This window comes from Tupaia chinensis, unplaced genomic scaffold (assembly GCF_000334495.1).
Source record: "Tupaia chinensis unplaced genomic scaffold, TupChi_1.0 Scaffold000455_1, whole genome shotgun sequence".
Lineage (NCBI taxonomy): Eukaryota > Metazoa > Chordata > Mammalia > Scandentia > Tupaiidae > Tupaia > Tupaia belangeri.
Genome location: NW_006159963.1, coordinates 220726 through 240348, shown reverse-complemented (window position 1 = coordinate 240348; position 19623 = coordinate 220726). Strand labels below are relative to the sequence as shown.

General features: G+C 45.1%; 1 protein-coding gene across 8 annotated transcripts in view; it reads left to right on the top strand.

Moving 5' to 3' along the window:
• Positions 1-9: 9 nt before the first annotated feature.
• CDK5RAP2 (CDK5 regulatory subunit associated protein 2) overlaps positions 10-19623 on the top strand; it is a 208699-nt gene continuing 189085 nt past the window's right edge. For all 8 annotated transcript variants that reach the window (XM_006155484.3, XM_027774561.1, XM_027774562.1 and 5 more), the window contains exons 1-3: positions 10-234; positions 12501-12568; positions 16456-16523. In XM_006155484.3, coding sequence (XP_006155546.1) covers positions 176-234; positions 12501-12568; positions 16456-16523 — 195 coding nt within the window. In that variant the 5' untranslated portion in view covers positions 10-175. The remainder of the gene's footprint in view (positions 235-12500; positions 12569-16455; positions 16524-19623) is intronic.

The window sequence follows — 19623 nt, the reverse complement described above, 5'->3', positions numbered from 1 at the left end:
GAGCGCCGGGAAAGATGGCGGCAGCTGCGGTTTGAATTCCAGCGGCGCCGTCAGAAGCTGAACAGGAGCTGGGTTGGAGGGGGCGGGGACCTGGGAAGCCCGGCAGGTCGCAGCAGCTGGGGGAACCCGTGGCGCCGTCGCTACGCACACCAACGCCACCACCGCCTCTGTGTCCATGATGGACTCGGGGCTGGAAAAGGACGTCACCCTCCCCGGGACTCTCAGCGGTTGCAGGTGCGGCCCCGAGCATGGGGGTTCGCGGTAACGAAGCCTGGGTTCCCGCGGGTGGGAGTTGACTCCGTCGGGGCTTCTGAGTTTGCCTCTCAGGGTGTTCGCTCGGGTCCGGCCAGGGGTGGTGTGCGGGGTTGGTTCCTTCGTGGAGAACCTCTTTGGGGGGCCCACTGGCTGATACCAGGTGTGAGAGGGGAGTCTCGGCCTCTATCACATTCGCCTCTAATATTTGGGGAAATTCTTTGGAAAGGGCTTGAAGAACAGAGAAGGGGTTTTCTGAAAGAGCGGGACGAAGGGGGACACTTGGAGTATGTCATTACTGGGATCTGGTTGAGAGACAGGGACCCTGAGGGCATTTGAGGCTCATTCTGGTTTGGAGGTTTGCTTTCATTATGGGACGTCTATTGATGTCCAGACTTGACTTCGGTTCTCCCAGAAGGGAGGCCATGGATTATTACTGTGGGTAAGAGCCTTGTCTGGAACTGGTCAGAGTTGGATTCAAAGCCAGCCCTGTAAACTGGACTTGGTAAAGTGACTTGTCCTACTTTTCCATCTGTAAAGTGGGCCAGTGGTAATATCTGCCCAACAGAGTTGGGGTGAGGATCACAAGAGGCCACGTGTGCCCAGCACTTAGCTTGGCAAATGCACTGCCTGGCACTTGTCAGTGCTTAAAACTGATCCCATTATTATTATTATTATGACTATGTCCAGCAATAGCCATACTAATTGGGGGATAAAGTCTGAGAGTAGCCTCCCAATGGATCTGTCCCACAAGGTGGCTGGAGTCCCCGTTGCTGGAGGGACCAAGGTCTCTCCTGGTAGGAAGACCTGATGGAGCTCTAGACTGCTCCAGGACTGGGCCCTTGTGGTTGTCCTGGGCTCCTGGCTGGAGACGGGGGTAGAAGGAAGAGGAGAGCTGTAACCCAGAGCCTTCAGAGTTGGTCTGGCTGCTTTTAGTCAACAGTCTTTAGTGGAATGGGCGGCCATGATATGCATTATGCCATCCAGGTTGCTTTTCAGAATGAAATGAACACAATATTTGTCCTATGATGCACAGACCTGGACAGTTATTCTTTCAGTTGAGAACCTTTGTGTGTCAGGCACAGATCCTGGCCCTTTTACACTTCCCACCTGATTGAATCCTGAGATAGTTCATCATGTCCCTCTCTGTCTGTCACCACTGCCCAGATATGTCAAGGTATATATCTTACCCGAATTGTCCTGGCTTCCTTCACAGACCCTTTGTATTTTACAGCTTGAACCCTTTTAAAAATAATTATTTAATTAATTTATTTACTTGTTTATTTTAATTCGACCAGAAAGGAACAGAATGAAAGGGAGAGAGAGAGGGAAAGTGAGAAAGCAAGCTGCCAGGTCCAGGACTTGAATCATAGTTGGCCATGTGTGAATCCAGTGCCCTTAATCACCACGCCTCTTGCCAGCCCCTGAACACTTAAAAAAAAATGTACATCTGATCTATACAGTCTGCTTTTTTGTACTTTCAGTGGTTCTTATTGCTGTTAAGACAAAGTTCATTGGGGTTGGCAGATTGCGTGGTGGTTGGGGTGCTGGTCTCCCACATGGTCAACCACAGTTGGAGTCCTAGACCTGGTGGCTTACTTTCTCACTTTCCCTCTTTCTCTCTCTCTTTTTCTCTGGTGAGTGCACGTGCCCTATAGCAAATAGAAAATAATAATAATGATAGATAAAAAAATTAATTTTAGCAACAACAAAAAAAGGTAAAGTCCTTTATTATCCTCTCAGACAGTTCCTTTAATCTCAGTGCTCCATGCCTGAACACTTGCTTCTTGGAAGACCCAGATCTAACAGGGTTTCAGTCCAGTTCTACCACTTAACAACCCTGTCACGTTGGGCAAGTTACTCATCCTCCATGAGCCTCAGTTCACATTGTCTGGAAAAAACAGGTTGGTATAAAACCTGGGTGAGAATAAGGATCAAAATGTGTCTTAAAAAGTTTAACCCAGGCACCAGCAGTTGGCGTAATGGCTATGTTGCTGGACTCCTGTGTGGTTGACTGTGGTTCAAGGCCCCCACCTGGTGGCTTAAAACTCACGCTGGGCGCATGTGTGTGCGTGCCCAAGATCCCAAGAGGAGAATGGAGGAGAAGAGATTGCAGCGTGGCCAACCCCCTGGGGGGTGATTTCTTACTTTCTGTGTGTCTGTCCCTCTGTCTTTCTAGTGAGCGCACGTGCCCTATAGAAAAACCTCTCCAAAAAAACAAACAAACAAACAAACAAAAAACGTTTAGCCCAGCACCTGACCCTGTATTTACTCCCCTAAATCAGCAAATAGTCTCCATTCCCTCTTCTCCCTACCTTTGCAGACCCAGGTCCCATGTGCATTCCCGGTAGCTAATCTCTTATTCACTTGCTTTAGACCTCCCTGGCTCCTCGCCGTCCTCAGGATGAAGTTCCTTAGAGTGACTTCCAAGGTCCTTCTGACTCTGGCTCCATCTCCTCTTGCCTCCTCTCTCCTTACTCTCCCAGCTCCATCTCCTCCGCAAGCCCTTCACTATGCCAGGCTGCCAGACTGTCATGAATGAGCTCGCCTTGTTCTTTCTCACCTCTGTTCCTGCTGCTGGGATGTCCTCTCTTGTCCCCTTTGCTGTGTGATCACCTTATTGTTTCTTATAAAATGCCACCATCAGAGCCTCCACTGATATTCCCCACCCCACCTGAGCCCTCTGTACTCTTGTAGCTACCTCCGCTGTCATTGACCTCACTGCATTTTATTGACCAGCACCGTCCAATAAAAATACAGTATAGATGGGGCCGGCCAGTGGCATGGGCGTTAGGGTGCTGGACTCCCACATGGTCAACTCCCACATGGTTCGAGTCCTGGACCTGGCAGCTTGCTTTCTCACTTTCCCTCTCTCTCTCTTGTTCTGTCCTTATCTGGTCAAATTAAAGTAAATAAAGTTAAATAAAATAATTAAAAAAAACAGCATAGAATTTTTTTTAAAAGGATTAAAAAAAAAAGGGCTGGAAGATGGCATGGTGAAGGTGCTGGACTCCCACATGGCTGACCGTGGTTTGAGTCCCATACCTGGCAGCTTGCTTTCTCTCTCTGTTTCTCTCTCTTGTCAAATAGAATAATAATAAATAAATAAATACAATTAAATAAATCATTCTTTAAAAAAATACAGCATAAGCCATGTATGTAGTTTAAAATTTGCTTGTAGCCACATTAAAAACAGTAAAAGGAGGGCTGGTTCCATTGCCTGCTGGTTAAGGTGACTGGATCCCACATGGCTGACCCCATGGTTCTAGCCCTAGTCCAGGACCCAGCAACTTGAGAAACCTGCTGGTATGTGCGTGTGCATGCCCCACATCCCAAGAGAGATGGAGGGGACTGGATCATGGCGTGACCATTTCCCATGAGTGATGCCTTCTCCCTCTAGCCAAAACAAAAGAAAATGAAAACACAAAACAAATGAAATAGTAAAAGGAAATAGATGAGATTAATATTTTATTTATTTATTTTTTTAATTGCCAAAGGGCGTGTGTACTTGCCAGAGAAAGAGAGGGGGCGAGAGTGAGAGTGAGGAAGCCCCCTGCGCCATGCGGCCTGCTTCTGCTGCAGTCCCTTTCCCTTCCATTTCTTCATCCTGTAGGGTCTTGGACACATGTGCACATGGGTGGTGTATTTTGTAGCTGCTCGGGTTGGGACTTAAGTCACAGTTGCCATGCAGGATACTGTTCCCTGTGCATAACCCTTTAACCACTGTACTGTGAGGCTGGCCCGACAATTTAATGTATACCTCCAAAAAAACCTAGTAGAGCAAATTTCAAATGTGCACAACATAATTTAACATTAAATGTTGAAGATGACGAACACGTTTATATCCTGATTTGATAATTAAGCACTGTATGCATGCTTTATTTTTTCAAAATTTCTTATTTAATTCCATTTGTTGTTATTATTATTTTTTAATTGGACCAGAGAGAAACAGAGAGAAAGAGAAAGGGAAAGTGAGAAAGCAAACTGCTGGGTTTGGGACTTGAACTGCGATCATCCATGTGGGAATTCAGCACCTTTAACCATTATGCCGCCTGCCAGTCTCTGTATGCATACTTTGAAAAACCATACTTTCTCTCTGGTCAAATAAAAATAAATAAATAAATGACATTAAATAAATAATTCTTTTTAAAAAATACTGTACCCCACAAAGATGTATGATTTTATGTAAATCAGGAATTACAATTAAAAAGTTCATACAAATGCATAGATTTCAGAAAAAATTTTTGCACCAAAATAAACTCATACTTTAATTTCATTTTCCATGAACTTTCTGAAGTCCCTTCACTTATGTGGCTAATGGCTCCTGGATTGGACGGTGCAGGTGTTGACTGTGCACTTACCTGTCTTCTCCCAGATTAGACTGTGATCTGTTTAAGAGCAGGGAGTGCGTTTTGTTACCCTTGTAACCCCCGTTATCTGGCACATAAGATAACAAACAGTACCTGTTTGTTAAATGACTGAAAAAATGATCTTTTGAGATGATGGTATTACTTCTTCTTTACAAGGGACACTGAGGCTCAGAGGTGACGTGAATGGTTTGGGATCACACAAAAAGTACAGTCGAGTCAGGATTTCAGTCCATGCTTGCTGACTCCACATCCTGGCTCCCAGCGCCCTGTCCTGCCTTCCAACTAGTTAGCTCTCTGACCCAATTCTGACAGAGAGGATTCTGGGAGGATTTTACAGGGCTCCTTGAACTGGCCCTTAAAGAGCGGAAGACAAAGCCAAAGACAGGTTCTCCATCAGCTGTTCACAGTGGGGGAGGAAAACCCCTAGGAAAAAAATCACCCCTTTTTAATCTAATATACTGCTTTCTGGGACTCTTCTGCTTGGTAATTTCCAAGCCCCAGTTTTAGAGACTAATCTGGAGTCATTTGTTGTTAGATGTTGGTTGAATTAGGTCACTATGTGTCATCCCCTCCAAACTGCACCACCTGTGGGTGCCCCAAACAGCTCCCGGCCTGAGAAATTGAGGCCCAGATTCTGGCCCAGGGACCTCACTCGAACATAGGCCCTTTGTTAAGTTCTACCTGGTGATGTGGAAAGTGAGGGAGTGGGTATGCACCCTGGTTCAGATGGTTACTAGATGTGCTACTTTGAATAACTCGTGCAACGTCTCTGAGCCCCAGTTTCTCTTCCATAGTGTCTGCTCTATTGGGTGGCTGTGTGAGTGAAGTGAGACCATATAAATCAAGACCCTGCACCTCCCGGGAGTGTGACGAGCATGTTTCACTTAGCGTAATGTCCTCAGGGTCCATCATGTTGTAGCATATGGAAGTTTCCTTCCTTTGTAAGGCTGATTCATATTCCGTCACGTTAATATCACATTTTGTTGATAGACACTTGGGTTGCTTCCACATGTCAGCTATCGAGAATAATGCAGCTGTGAACATGGGTGTAAAAATACCTTTTTGAAACCATATTTCAACTCTTGGGTTTATATCTACAAGAGGAATTGCAGTATTATATGGTCATTGTGTTTTTAATTCTTTGAGGAACTGCCTTAACTGTTCTCTACAGTGGCTCTACCATTTTACATTCCCCCTACACGGGTTCCAGTTTCTTTTTCCTCCTCACCAACACTTGACACTTGTTATTTTCTGTGCCTCTGTGTGTGTGTGTTTGTGTGTGTGTATGTGTGTAAGACAGAGTCTTGCCTCAGCTGTCCAGCTGGGACCCCATGTGCACCCTACCACATCCGGCTCTACCACTTTTTCAGACACAATCCTGGTAGGTTGCCCATTCTGGGCTCCAGCTTTTGATCCTCCTGCCTCAACCTCCCTGAGTCTCTGGGATTATGGTTCACATGTCACTGCGCCCAGCCTCTAGGCTGCCCTAGAATCGACCACCCTGGGCCTCTCATACAGTCCCAGCCTGCAGGGTACATGTCTTGGCGGCTTCCACCTCTGTGGCTAGGCCTTTACTTTTGTTTCTTTGATAGGATTTGTTCTTTTTGGGATGAATAACGTTCCACTGTACACATGCACCACATTTCATTTGTTAATTCACGGTGAGGCACATTGGATCATTTCTACTTCTGTTCTGAATGACTTGCTGGGAATAGTTATCCATGTACAAGTTTTTGTGTGAACATATGTGTTCCGTCTTTTCAGCATGTATGTAGTGGCATTGCTGGGTCATATGGTAACACCCTGTTTAACATTTTCCAAAAGTGGTTGCACCATTTTACACCCTTCCCAGTAATCCAGCAATGTACGAGTGTTCTAATTTTTCCACATCTTCACCAACACTTTTTATTCTTTTTTTGGTAGCCATTCTTGGGAGTGTGACCTAATATCTTATTGTGGTATTGATGTGCATTCCCCTAGTGACTAATGATATTGAGTGTCTTCTCATATATGTAGCAGCCATTCATGTGTATATACATATTTTTTGAGACATGGCTGCCAGATCTTTTGTTCATTAAAAAACATGAGAATGTTTTGACCCAGCAAATCTACTTCTTATTAGCTACTCTACGTAACCTCATACAGGTGCATAATGGGACCTGCATGTTCATATAGCATTATTTGTAAAAGAAAAACATAGGAAAGAATGGAATCACTATCAGGAGTTTATGTGAAATGCATATCCTTTCAGAAGGATACACTGCATAGTCTTTCACACTACTTTTGACTCATTGGTAGGTCATGAAATTCAATGTAGTAAGCCACAACCAGGATTAAAAAAATACAGAGAACATTTCAAGGGTTAAAGATGATGTGTTTCTTCTGTGGATCATGGTGAGTAAAGTTGGGAGAACATTGCTGGGGAAATGCTTTGTAGGAGTGACAGATAATGAGGCAGATCTATTTATGCCGTTAGGAAAATGTTTACATATTGAGTAGAGAAAGGAGGTTGCAGAAGAACGTATACTGAGAGATTGCATGTATTTCGAAGCCACACAGTCAAGACTGTGTCTGTGTGTGTAAATGGATAGGGAAAGGTCTGGAAGGATACAAGTCTTCGACTACGGCGTTTATGTCTTAGGAGGGCACTAAGCTGGGAGTAAGAAGTAGCCAAGGAGAACTTTAGGCTTAGCAATTTTTTCATGTTTGTGTATTTCTTCTCTAGTTAAGAATGAATACGTAGAGTGAAAAAGGAATCACTGAACGACAGACAAGTGCGTACTTGTTGGCCTAACTGTTGCGACTGTGGTGTCCAGTCCTATCCACAGCCCTATGACACTGTCAGTGAAACGCTGTCCCTGGCGTATACTTAGGGACTTCAAAGAATTCATGGAAGAATGGAACAGAGGTATAGGTTTCTTTTGGGCATAAAAAGTTGTGAAATCCATGCGTAGATTTTTTTTATAAAGTGCATTTCCCATGAGCTTTTTGAAGACCTGGCACACGGACCCAGGAGGAGATGGCTTTTGCGTGGTGGAGGAGGAAGACAGGAGGAGGTGGCGAAACTCAGGGGATTTTTATTTTCTCAGTAAATAGTGGACACAGCGGCTGTGGTGGTATGTACTGTGCTGCATGCTGAAAAGCCTCTGCCTGGGTTCACGGGGCCTCACCACCACCACCCCTGGAAGGCAGGGTCATTTGGGTGGTGTAGGAGTTCAGAGCTGGGGATTTGAAATCAGGCCTGCTTGTTGTTTCCAGCTTATTAACTTTGTGAGCCCCCATTTTCTCATTTAGTAGAAATGGCCATGCTTAAAAAGTAACCACCCACTCCAGATGGGCTGTGGTGAGGATTACACGGGAAGCTGCCTGTCCTGTCCCGAGCCTAGTGCCTGTGCTGCCTGGATGCCCCCACAGGGTGGGTTTCTTGTGATCCTGCTCTATTTTGTACCTTAGAAAATGACACTCTGCTGTGTGACATGTTCGTAGAGGAGGCGGGCACTTGGAAAGCGCATTGGGAAACTGGATTGTGGTTTCAGCTTTGCTACTCACCCTTTGTTACCTTTTTTTTGAGGGAGAGTTTTGCTATAGGGAGCGTGTGCTCACCAGAAAGACAGATAAAGAGTGAGAAATCACTCCTTGTGGGGGGATGGCCTTGTCGTAATCCCTTCTCCGTTCCCCTCCTGGGATCTTGGGCACGCATGCACACACGCCTGGCATGAGTCTTAAGCCTTTGGGTCTGGCACTTGAACTGTGGTCAGCCATTCGTGCCCCCCCGTTTTTTTTTTTTTTTTTTAAATTGCCAGATGGCATGTGCTTTTGCCAGAGAGACAGAAAGAGGGAGGGGGAGAGAAAGTACTCCACAATGGGCCATAGTCATGCTATAGTTTCTCCTCCATTTCTCCATCTGGTTTGGATTTCAGGCATACATGCATATTTGCCCAGTGTTGTTTTCAACTGCTGTGGCCAGGACTTGAACCACAGTCGACCATGTGGGATCTGGCTTACTACCTTAAGCACTAAGCTATGGGCCCCAGCCCCCTTTGTGATTTTGAGCAGCTGAAGTCCCTTCCTTTTTCTGGAGCTTGGTCTTCCCATCTCTGCAATGACAAAATCATATCCAAGCCTTCTTTTCATTATGTTGTTTTCATTTTCAGTGGGTCTCTGTGAGGCCCCAGCCTTAATTCTGAGGCTAAGATTGAGTTATCAGAATGGGAAGAAGGAGTGACTGGCAGGTGGTGTCGTGGTTAAGGCACTAGATTCCCACATGGTTGACCTTGGTTCGAGTCCCAGACCTGGCAGCTTGCTTTCTCACTTTCTTTCTCTCTCTCTTTTATTCTGTCCCTCTCTGGTAAAATTAAAGTAAATAAATAAATAAATTTAAATAAAAAATAGTTATTTAAAAAAAAGAATGGGAAGAGGGAGCTGCTTGGGGCTGGAGGTGTGATTGCATCTGACTGGAGCGTACTGGGTGGCAGACAGTCATAGAATTTTAAAAGTGGTTAGGTAAAGCTCAAGTGGAAATTTGGCATGTCCCAGGCAGGAATTTCTGCTTTCATCTGAGAGTTGGGATGTCGCTAAATGTCATTTTTCACACTTCAGTGTTTTCCTGTTGGAAACTTGTCTAAGACCAGTGCCTTTGGCTTTGTCTGCCAGATAATTTTCAGCTATGATTGATCTCGGCTTGAGGTATCGATGGGGTGTTTCAGCCAGTCATAGTTAATTTAATGGCTGGGGTTGAGAGAACCCCAGATTGAAAATGTAGTTCTAAACTTTTAGGTTGAGTTTGGCCTATAACCTGTTGTGTGACCTTGGGCCTCTGCATTGCCATCTGCAAAAGCTGCTGATTGAACTTGAATTTTTTTTAAAATTTGGTTTAGAAAATGGACTTAAAATTTTTTTTTAATGATGATTATTGGAGGATACAGGAATTAGAGAAAATCAAAAAGGAAGAAAACATCTCTTGTTTTCCTACAAATGAAGATTTTCAATATTTCAGTATATTTCCTTTATCTTGTTATGTATTTCTGACCCACATTGTTTCTAAAAGGATTTGAAATGACATTATAGGATATACTAAATGCATTTTTTTCGTAATTTAAGACTCGTTTAAGTTTTTTCAGCTGTTTTTATAGTAGATACCTCTTATGCAATTGTATTCCAGATGCCAGAATTTTATGATATTTTTGGTTATCTGAATCTTTTTTTTTTTTTTTTGGAGAGGTTTTTGATATAGGGCGCGTGCGCTCGCCAGACAGACAGAGACATAGAGACAGAAAGTGAGAAATCACCCCCCAGTGGGGATGGTCATGCCGCAGTCCCTTCTCCTCCATTCTCCTCTCGAGATCTTGGGCACGCACGCACACGCACCCGGCATGAGTTTTAAGCCACCAGGTCCGGGATGCAAACCGTGGTCGGCTACGTGGGAGTCCAGCGACATAGCCATTACGCTAACTGCTGGTTCCCGGTCATCTGAATCTTGAAGGTCTCCAACTCCACAGTTTGGTGATCAGAGGGCAGAGTAAATTTGGATTTAGAGACATGAAAGAACCACCTGCCAAGAAGTCAAGCTGAGCTTTCAACAACTTCTACTCAGATCGGATCAGGGGAGCATTATTTGGGGCCTGGGTTCTTGGCTTGGCTCTCCACTTGACTGCCGTGCCTCTGGCTGGGACTCAGACATTTTCTGGGTCTTAGAGCCTTCCTTTGAGAAATGTGTGGGCCTTCAGGAAAATGAGCATTTCCAATGATGGCACATCTTTTTTTTAATTTTTAAAAAATTATTTAATTTTATTTATTATTTAAAAAATAATCTTGGCCAGAGAGCGAGAGAGAGAGTGGGAAAGAGAGAGCAAGCTGCCAGGTCTGGGACTCGAACCTTGGTTGGCCATGTGAGAGTCTAGTACCTTAACTGCTGCACCAACTGCTGGCCCCTATGGTACATCTCTCATAAATTGTGTGATACTGTGTGTTTCAAGGTGACAGTGATATTTTGTTCCCATTTATAAAGTACCCACAATGTGTCCGGTACCTTGCTGGGTACTCTATATTCTTTAAAAATTTTTGCCAGAGTGGGTGTATACTCACCAAAGGGAGACAGAGAGAGAGGGAAAGCGAGAAAGCATCTCCTGTGGAGAACGGTCATGCTGCAATTTCTTCTCTTCCATCTCTCCCTCCTTTTGGGAGTTTGGGCATACATGCACATGTGTCTGGCGTAGTTTTCAAGCTGCTGTGTCTGAGAGTCCAACCATGTGGTTGGCCACGTGGGATCCAGCTGACGTAACCCCCAGGCCAGGGGTTGGCCAGTGTGTCTTGTTTACTTGCCAGTTGCTCTATGAAGTAGCTGCTGTCCTTTTACGGCTGCAGGGAGCGAGGCTTGGAGAGCTACCTGGCAGAAGCTCAGAATAGAGTCCAGGGTAGAGGACTTTGTGTCAAACCATATCTCCTCTATGTCATGTTTTCTCTCGTGCACTCGCCAGAAAGACAGAGACAGAGAGAAAGTGAGAAATCAACCCCCACCCCACCTGGGGGATGGCCACGCCGCAGTCCGTTCTCCTCCATTCTCCTCTCGGGATCTTGGGCATGCACATGCACCCGGCGTGAGTTTAAGCCACCGGGTCCAGGAGTGGAACCGCAGTCGACTACGTCGTGGGAGTCCAGCGACATAGCTATTATGTCAACTGCTGGTTCCCTCACTGAGCTTTTTTATAAAGCCAACTGGTACAGCCTCTTCCATTAGTACATTCTGCATTTTTGTTTGAAGTTCGTTTTTGTTTTTGTTTTTCTCTTTTTAATTGCCACAGGGTATGTGTATTTACCAGAGAGAAATGGGGGGCAGGGGCTAGAGTTGGGGGAGGAGAAAGAGAGAGAGAGAAAGCACCCTCTAGTGGGGCAGGATCACACCACAATAGTTTCTTCTCCATTTCTCCACCCTGTTGGGCTTGGGGCATACGCTCACTTGTGCTCAGCGTGTTTGGCAAACCACCTGGGCTGGGATTAAAACCATGGGCAGCCATGTGGGATTAGGTTCTCTTAACCATTAGCCATAGGGCCAGCTTTGTTTGACATTCTTAAAGCGTCTACTTGTTGCCCAGTTCCTAGAAGCTTAATTTTTGATCGTGTCAGGCATGTAGATGATACAATAACAATAAGAAGACATCAGTAGTTGCCATTTATTGGTCGCTGCATATGTGCTAAGTGTCCATATACCTTAATTTAATTTTTACCGGTAGAATATGGTATCCTCCGTAACAGTTTAAGAGTGTGATACCTATAAAAATAGGCGGCTTGTTCTTGGTACAATGCCTGTGCCTCTAGCACACATAGCACATGCGTGTGAACACAGACTGTGATATATTCATGATATGTTCATGAACGAATGAGTGCCCTTGCTGAAAGTCACTCAGATACTAAGTGTTAGAACTGGAACTCAGTTCTTCTTTTTTTCCATTTCTTCTTCTTCTTTTTTTAAATGTTTGCTATAGGGTGTGTATACTCACCAGAGAGAGAGACAGAGCTGAGAGGGGAGGGAAAGTGAGAAAGCACCCCCCAGGGGTCATGGCTATGCCAGAATGCCTTCTCTTCTACTCTCTTCTTGGGATTTTGGGCACACACGCACACACTCCCAGCCTCACACTCCCAGCTTGTTTTATAAGCCAAGTCTTGGACTCAAACCATGTCGTTGGTTATGTGGGATCCAGCCATCTTACTGTGCTCCCAGCTGGCCCCTTGGAACTCGGTTCTACAGCCCCGAGCCCTGTGCCTCATGCCCAGGTAGTGGAGCTGCGTGCCTGCTCCCCTTGGTGGAGTCGGTGGTGGTCACTGCAGCGGTCCTTGTTGTTCACATACTGGCTCACCTGTCATCTCTGTGTTCTCTCCTAGTGGACTTGTTCCCAACTTTCAAAATGACTTAGATGGCGTCAACCCCAGTGCTGGCTTGGGGAATGGGGGTAAGTACATAAAATAGGGATTCTCTTGGGTAAGAACAAGGTAAGTAGACACCAGATTTGAATGCCCTGAAGCTTAGGACTGGACTTCCATATCTGGAGCCCAGAGCTTAACTCTGGACGGGCACATAGTAGGTGCTCAGTATTTTATATACATGCTGATTTGCTCTCCATCTCCTTTCATAAATGCTGGATGGGAGGAGTTGATGCCCTTCTGGCCACACTCAGGAGTTTTCCTTCTTGCTACCAAGCCTGCAGGGCTTCAGCCAGTGTTCGCTGAACTAGATGACAGCATGAAGGCCGGGCACTGAATTGACCAGATCAGGCACAGGGTTCTGTTGGTCTCCACTGCTGAACAGCCGGAGGCCCAGGAGAGCTGCCATCTGGACCTCAGCGTGCCAAGGCCTTCCTGGCAGGCTGCTGGATTCCATGGGCCGGCTGGGGCCCAGCACTTTTACACAGGCCTGCCCCATGGAGACAAAGAGTTGGTTAGACCACAGGAGACGGCACTGAGTAAGTGGGCAGCATATTGTATGTAAGTCGAATTATGAGGAGACTTTACAGTTTGGGTCTTGCTAAGCATTCTTCATCATTTATTTCTGAAAAAAAATGGAATGCTCTCATAAACATTTCTGTGGGTAGTGTTGATAACTTGCCTTTAGTTTGTTAAGTAGCCTAGAGATACTTTTTCTTTTCCCCAAAGCGAAGAGATAAATGCAAAAAGAAGTTTTTAGAGCAGACAGGATAAGTGTTAGCAGGTTTATTCTGGAGAATAGCTTAATTTGTAAGCCATCCTTGGATTTCCCTTTGGAACTTGCTAACTTTTACTTTAACACAATCCAACAAGCTTGATTTTTACTCTTCCTGCCCTCCGACGGTAGGAACAGAAAATTGATAGGCCTTCTCTTTTTTTTTTTTTTTTAAGAGAGATTTTTGCTGTTAGGTGTATGCACACACCAGAGAGACAGACAAACAGAGAAACAGCAAGCAAGAAATCATCCCCTGGGGGGATGACCACGCTGCAATCCCCTCTCCTCCATTATCCTCTCAGGATCTTGGGCTTGCATACCCAGCGTGAGTTTTAAGCTGCTGGGTCTAGGACTTGAACCGTGGTTGATTACATGGGAGCCCAGCGACATAACTATTATGCTATCTACTGGTTTCAGTAGACCCACTCTTTAATTCAGCGGAGAGTATACATGCACTTCATGCCAGACTCTGGACTGAGCATGGAGATTCAGCCTTGAATGTGGTCACCGTCAAGCCGAGAAGGCAGACTCTTCAAAAAAATTATGATGATAAATTGTATGATCAGCATCAGGAGTTAAGAAATATGAGGTGCTGGGAGAGGGTTGAGGGGCAGATCTACTCCGCTGTGGAGGAGATGGATCAGGCAGGAGTTTCCCAAGAAACTGATATTGGAGGTGAGACTTGAAGCATGAGTAGGACCTACGAGGGGCAAGGGAAGACACAAGCCTCCCAGACACAGGAGACAGAGCACGGTCTGTCTGAGGAACCAGAAAACAAAACTTTGTACTCTTAGTCTGGCTCCCGGGCACTTCACAGTCTGCCCCGTCTACTCCCGAGCCGCTCTTCTGCTGAGTGGTTTCTGCCGCTGTGCCCGCTGTCTTCCGTGCCTTCGCCTGCGCTGTTTCTCCCTCCTCTTGTCCCTCTCATTTGTCTGGTGTCTGCCTCCTGCCTCTTTGACTCAGACCATAGCTCCCCTCCTTCTTTGGCTCTCCCCAGACTGACTTCTTGTGTGCTCTCCTCTCTGAACATTATATATTTCACTTCATTTCATTTAGTCCCATTGGCTACTTTTTTTTTTTAAGAGAGATTTTTCTTATAGGCTATGTGTGCTTGCCAGCCAGATAGAAAGATATAGAGAGAGACAGAGAAAGTGAGAAATCACCCCCTAGGGGGAATGGCCATGCTGCAGTCCCTTCTCCTCTAGTCTCCTTTTGGGATTTTGGGCACACACACACTCACTCCTGGCATGAGTTTTAAACCGCTGGGTCCAGGACTTGAACCGTTGTGGGCCATGTGGGAGTCCAGTGCCTTAACCACTATGCCAACTACTGTTCCCCTCCCCCTAATTGGCTCCTTTGACAATATCCAGAATCAGACCAGTTCTCACCCACTGTACTTCTACCATTCTGGTTCAACTATGATTTCTGGTCTGGTGTACCCCAGTCTCCTAAGCCCCTTGCAGCCTCTTCTTAGCAAAGCAGTCAGAAGGAGCCTGTAGAAACCCAAGTCTGATCACGAGGCTCGTTTTGAGTCCATAGAAGAGCCTGTAAGAGCATGTGCGTCTGTCCCAGAACCTCTCTTACCTCCTTTTCTTCCGTTCCCTTTGTTCACTGATCTCTAGCCCATAGGCCTTTTGGCCGTTTCTTGGATCCACTAGGCATGTTCTTTCTCAGGCATGTCCCTGTACCTGGAGTGTCCTTCCTCCACATAACTGCTACCTCCTCACCACGTTCTCCCAGCTGTCACTGCTGTGACCTTCCTTAGCCACCTCATGTAAAATGGCGGTCCTCACCCCACCTCTGGCATTTCCTATCCTTATCTGCTTTATTCCTCTCCATAGCGTTTATCACCTGATAGCATACGCTGTAATTGCTCTCTTATTTGGCTTATTGTCTGCCTCCTCTCTATAATATCAACTGTTTGTTTCGCTTCCTGATGTAGAAAGGTGCCTGCAGAGAGTAAGCTCTCAATGCACATCTGCTGGCAGAATGAATTCATTCATTGACTCAGCGCACATTTAATTCAAGTGCCAGGCGCTCTGCACCACGTGATGAAAGTTGTTTACATCTCTGTCTTGCCCACTTGATTGGGAACCTCTTGGCACAGGAGCAGTGTCTCCTTCACACTGTTTCCTCAGCACGCAGGATGGTGCTTGGCACAGAGCGGGTGTGTAATAAACGTTTGCTGAATTAAAAGATCTGTGGAGAGGTCTGGATATTGGCATAGTCTTTGCTTGCTCTGAAGCAGGGGTCAGCGGTTTTCAGCCCACTGCCTGCTTTTGAAAATAAACTTTTCCTGGAACACAGCTACCGTATTCATTTACGAATTTTCTGTGGCTGTTTTTGTGCTAGAGCAGAGGAGTTGGGTATTTGTGACAGATTTTAGGCTTTGTGTATGGCCTGCAAAGCCTAAAATGCTTGTTGTCTGACATTTTAAGAAAAAATTTGCTGGCCTAGCCCGTGGTGTGGTGGTGAAGGAACCCACATGGCCAGTTGTGCGGTTGGCATCCCGGACCCAGTGCCTTGAGAAACATGGCAGGTGCTTGTGTGTCTGTGCCTGAAATCCTGAGAAGAGAAATGGAGGAGAAAGGATTACGGCATGGCCATTCTCTTTTCACTTCCCCTTTCTTCTCTCTGTCTCTCTCTGGCGAGTGCACTCTTTTCACTTCCCCTTTCTTCTCTCTATCTCTCTCTGGCGAGTGCACATATCCTCTGGAAAAAATTAAAAAAAAAAAAGGAAAGGTTTGCCAGTCTCTGCTGTCAAATCAGTTAGAAATGTTTTGTTTTAATTATTGACATGTGACGATGACATTTTGCTCACCAAAATACTCTTAGGAAATAGGAAAGTACATATCAAGACGGTCTGCTTGGCTGCTTCCTCCAGGCATTTTCTGGGCACATCCTCTGACACGTACTTCATTAAATTGAGGTTAGTTTAAGTAATTTGTAAATACTTGAAATATAATGGTTTGGAGCTTTCCCTGGACTCAGATCAGTAGATTGCAGCAGACAGAAAGTGCCAGCAGGGTATGCTGTAGAAGCTTTTCATGTTTTTTCCTCTCCGGGCTCTGTTTCCTGACAGGAATGTTGGGCAATTTGCATGCTGTGAATTTTTCCTAAGTCTGTTTTACCTTTTTATAGTGCTCCCAAACGTGTCGGAAGAAATGGTGTCTCCCACCAGAGCACGGAACATGAAGGACTTTGAAAATGTAAGTGCAGATACCAAATTATGGTCCCTAGCAAATCTTGTGTGCTGCCACTGTCCAGACCCAGGAGAGAGCTATTCCTTAAGAACTAAGCTGGATAATGCCAGAGGTGGGGGCAGTGCCACGCCTCCCAGGCATCTTCTCTGAGACCATTTTATCCAAGGGCCAGAGATGAGTTGTTTCCGACTTTGGGGGATTTGGTGTATTTCTGGTGTCCTGCGGGTGAGGATGTTATTCTATTGCACACTTGAGGAGAACTAACACTTTTCAGGGGCCATATAACAGTGGAAGGCATATTATTTATGGTCCCTATTTAATTCTTGTTATTTATGTATTTATTTTAGTTGCCAGAGGGTATGTGTGCTCACCACAGAGAGACAGAGAAACAGAGAGAGAAAAGGAGAGGGGGGAAGTATCCCCTAGTGAGGCATGGTCATGCAGTACCTTCTCCATTTCTCCATCCTGTCAGTGGCGCATGCATACACACACCTGGACTGTTTTTCCAGCTGTGGGACTGGGGTTCAAACTGCGTTTGACAATGTGGGATCCAGCTTCTTTAACCACTAGGTATGAGGCCAACTCTGCCTTTTTTTTTTTTTTAATGATAGTGCATGAACATGAAAGAAAGAGATTAGAGAGCACCTTCAACAGAGTCTCATCCTGCCTTGACTCCCTCTCCCCAGCCCTCCAGCTCCTTAGGATCCTGGGTACCCATGTGGGCCCTGTATGTTTTCAGGCTGACTGGGATGGAGGGGGTTCTCAGCCTTGATGGGCCATGTGGCTTCCAGCACTGCAGTCCAGCACTCTACGAGCTAGATCATCTAGGTTGGGCCAGTCTTTGCTATTTTCATCCCAAATCCTCTAGGTATTTTGTATTGTCTCTGTTTTACAGAAGGAAACTTACAACTAGGAGAGACTGGTTTATGGTCATATAATATATAAGCAGCTGAGCTGGATTTTGAATCTAGGTTTTTAGTGATTACAGACCCATTTTTTGCACTGTATTGTGTCTCTCCTTGCATTTCATGGACTTTATCTTTGTTGCTTTTGAGTGAAATGTGAGTAGCCTGTACCCAGGACTGTGCAGTGATTGTCTGAGAATGGATTACTGGGTGATAGATTTGGCTTCACTGCTTAATGACTTCTAGCTTTGTGTCTTCCATTTGTTAGTGAAGGGGGTTTGTTGTCAAGTAACAGGAAAATAAGGTTATTCTCCCAATTCCAATTCTCCTTAACAAGTTACCTGTTCAGCACTCTCATTTGTCATGGAAGAATTAGACCCGTCTTCATTTGTAACCAAATGAAATCTATACTATGCAAGACACAGGAGATATTTATCAGAGAGAAGATGGAGGACACAGAGAGAAGGACGTTCCACAATTATGTTTCTCTCTCCCCAGTTGTCTTTACAGAACAGAGCGGTGCTGTCTCTGGATTTAATTTAGAATACTCATTACTGCTAATAGTTATCTGCAAACCACTAGTGACCAATTGAAGAAATGACTTGTCAGATCTCTAATGGAAACAAGTAATTTCTGAGCTTTGAGTTGTTATAATTTCAGCTGTACAACTCGATCTATGCTGTGGGGTCTGGGGCCTCAAACGAATGAGATTTGATTATTCCACATCGTGTATAATTAAAATATGCTCTACTATTAAATGGTTGTTCCTGTTTTATCATAAGAGTAATAATAGCTGCTGTTTATTGAGCTCTTGCCCCGAGCTGGGCACTTTTAGTGCTAAGCTCTTTGTATACATTACTTTAATATTAAAGTAGCTCTGCAAGATTGAGAGCAATTATTTCATTTCGAAGGGCACAATTTCAAATTTTATTTTTAGATGGGAAATTTAACAGACTCTTAGATTCTTTGTATTCTAGAATTCTTAGAAATCTTTAATGCTTTTTTAAGAGAGATTTTTGCTGTAGGGCACTTGCTCTCGCTGGAGAGACAGAGAGAGATAGAGAGACAAAGTGAGAAATCACCCCCGAGGGGATGGCCATGCCACAGTCCCTTCTCCTCCATTTTCTTCCTGGGAATTTGGGCACGCACACACACCTGATGTGAGTTTCAAGCCACCGAGTCTGGGACTTGAACTGCTGTTGACTGTGTTGGAGTCCAGGGACATAACCACTATGCCATCTGCTGGTCCCAGAAGTGTTTATTTTTATGTTTATTGAACAGGAAGCAATTGAAGAATTGAATCCAACCCTCTCTATTATATGATATATAGGAGAGTCTGAGGCCCAGGGATGTGACAATGCAAAGGCATTCCCAGAAGCAGTTTGTGCTGCCTAAGGAACATGGCTTTTAGAGCCAGACTGCTTGTTGTCCACTTCTACTCGGTGACCTTGGGCTAGCCACGTGACCTTCCTGTGCTTTCTTTAAAATGTCCTGTGCTGTCTTTAAAATGGGCGTGGTTGAGGGGGTCAGCAGATGGTGTCATGGTTACGTTGCTGGACTCCCACATGGCTAACCACAGTTTCGAGTCCCTGACCTGGTTTTTGAAACTCATTTTGGGCATGTGTGTGTATATGCCCAAAATCCTGGGAGGAGGAGGGGAGGGGAAGAGATTGTGGTGTGGCCATCCTCCTGGGGAGTGATTTCTTACTTTCCCTCTCACTGACTCTCTCTCTCTCTTTCTGGAGAGTGCACGTGCCCTAAGGCAAAAACCTCTCAAATGGGCATGGTAATAGTACCTACTTTAGTTGCCAGGGCTGTGAGGAAGACTAAATGAATGACTTGTGAAGCGCGTATGCCTGGCACCTTCTGTGTTTGCTATTTCTCCTTTCTGTTCTTGTTATATTTGTTCTTGTTGTTATTTGTTCTATTCTGCTATGTAATTCAAAGTTTCCCTTGCTCAGACATGTTCTTGGTAACCTAAATCCTGTTTTTCTTGAAGGCGAGGGAGATCCTTCTATGCCAATATGTTTTAGGGTTTATATTTTTTTCTTTATGACTATGGTCCTTTGGCTGCTGTTAGGTTTTTATGACATTCATATTTTTTATTGTAGTATTTTCAAGAGCAAACTCTGCTGCTGAAATTGAAATGGCCACACTGTTCTCAGTATTTCCTGTTCAGGTCTTTATAAGTCACTGAAATT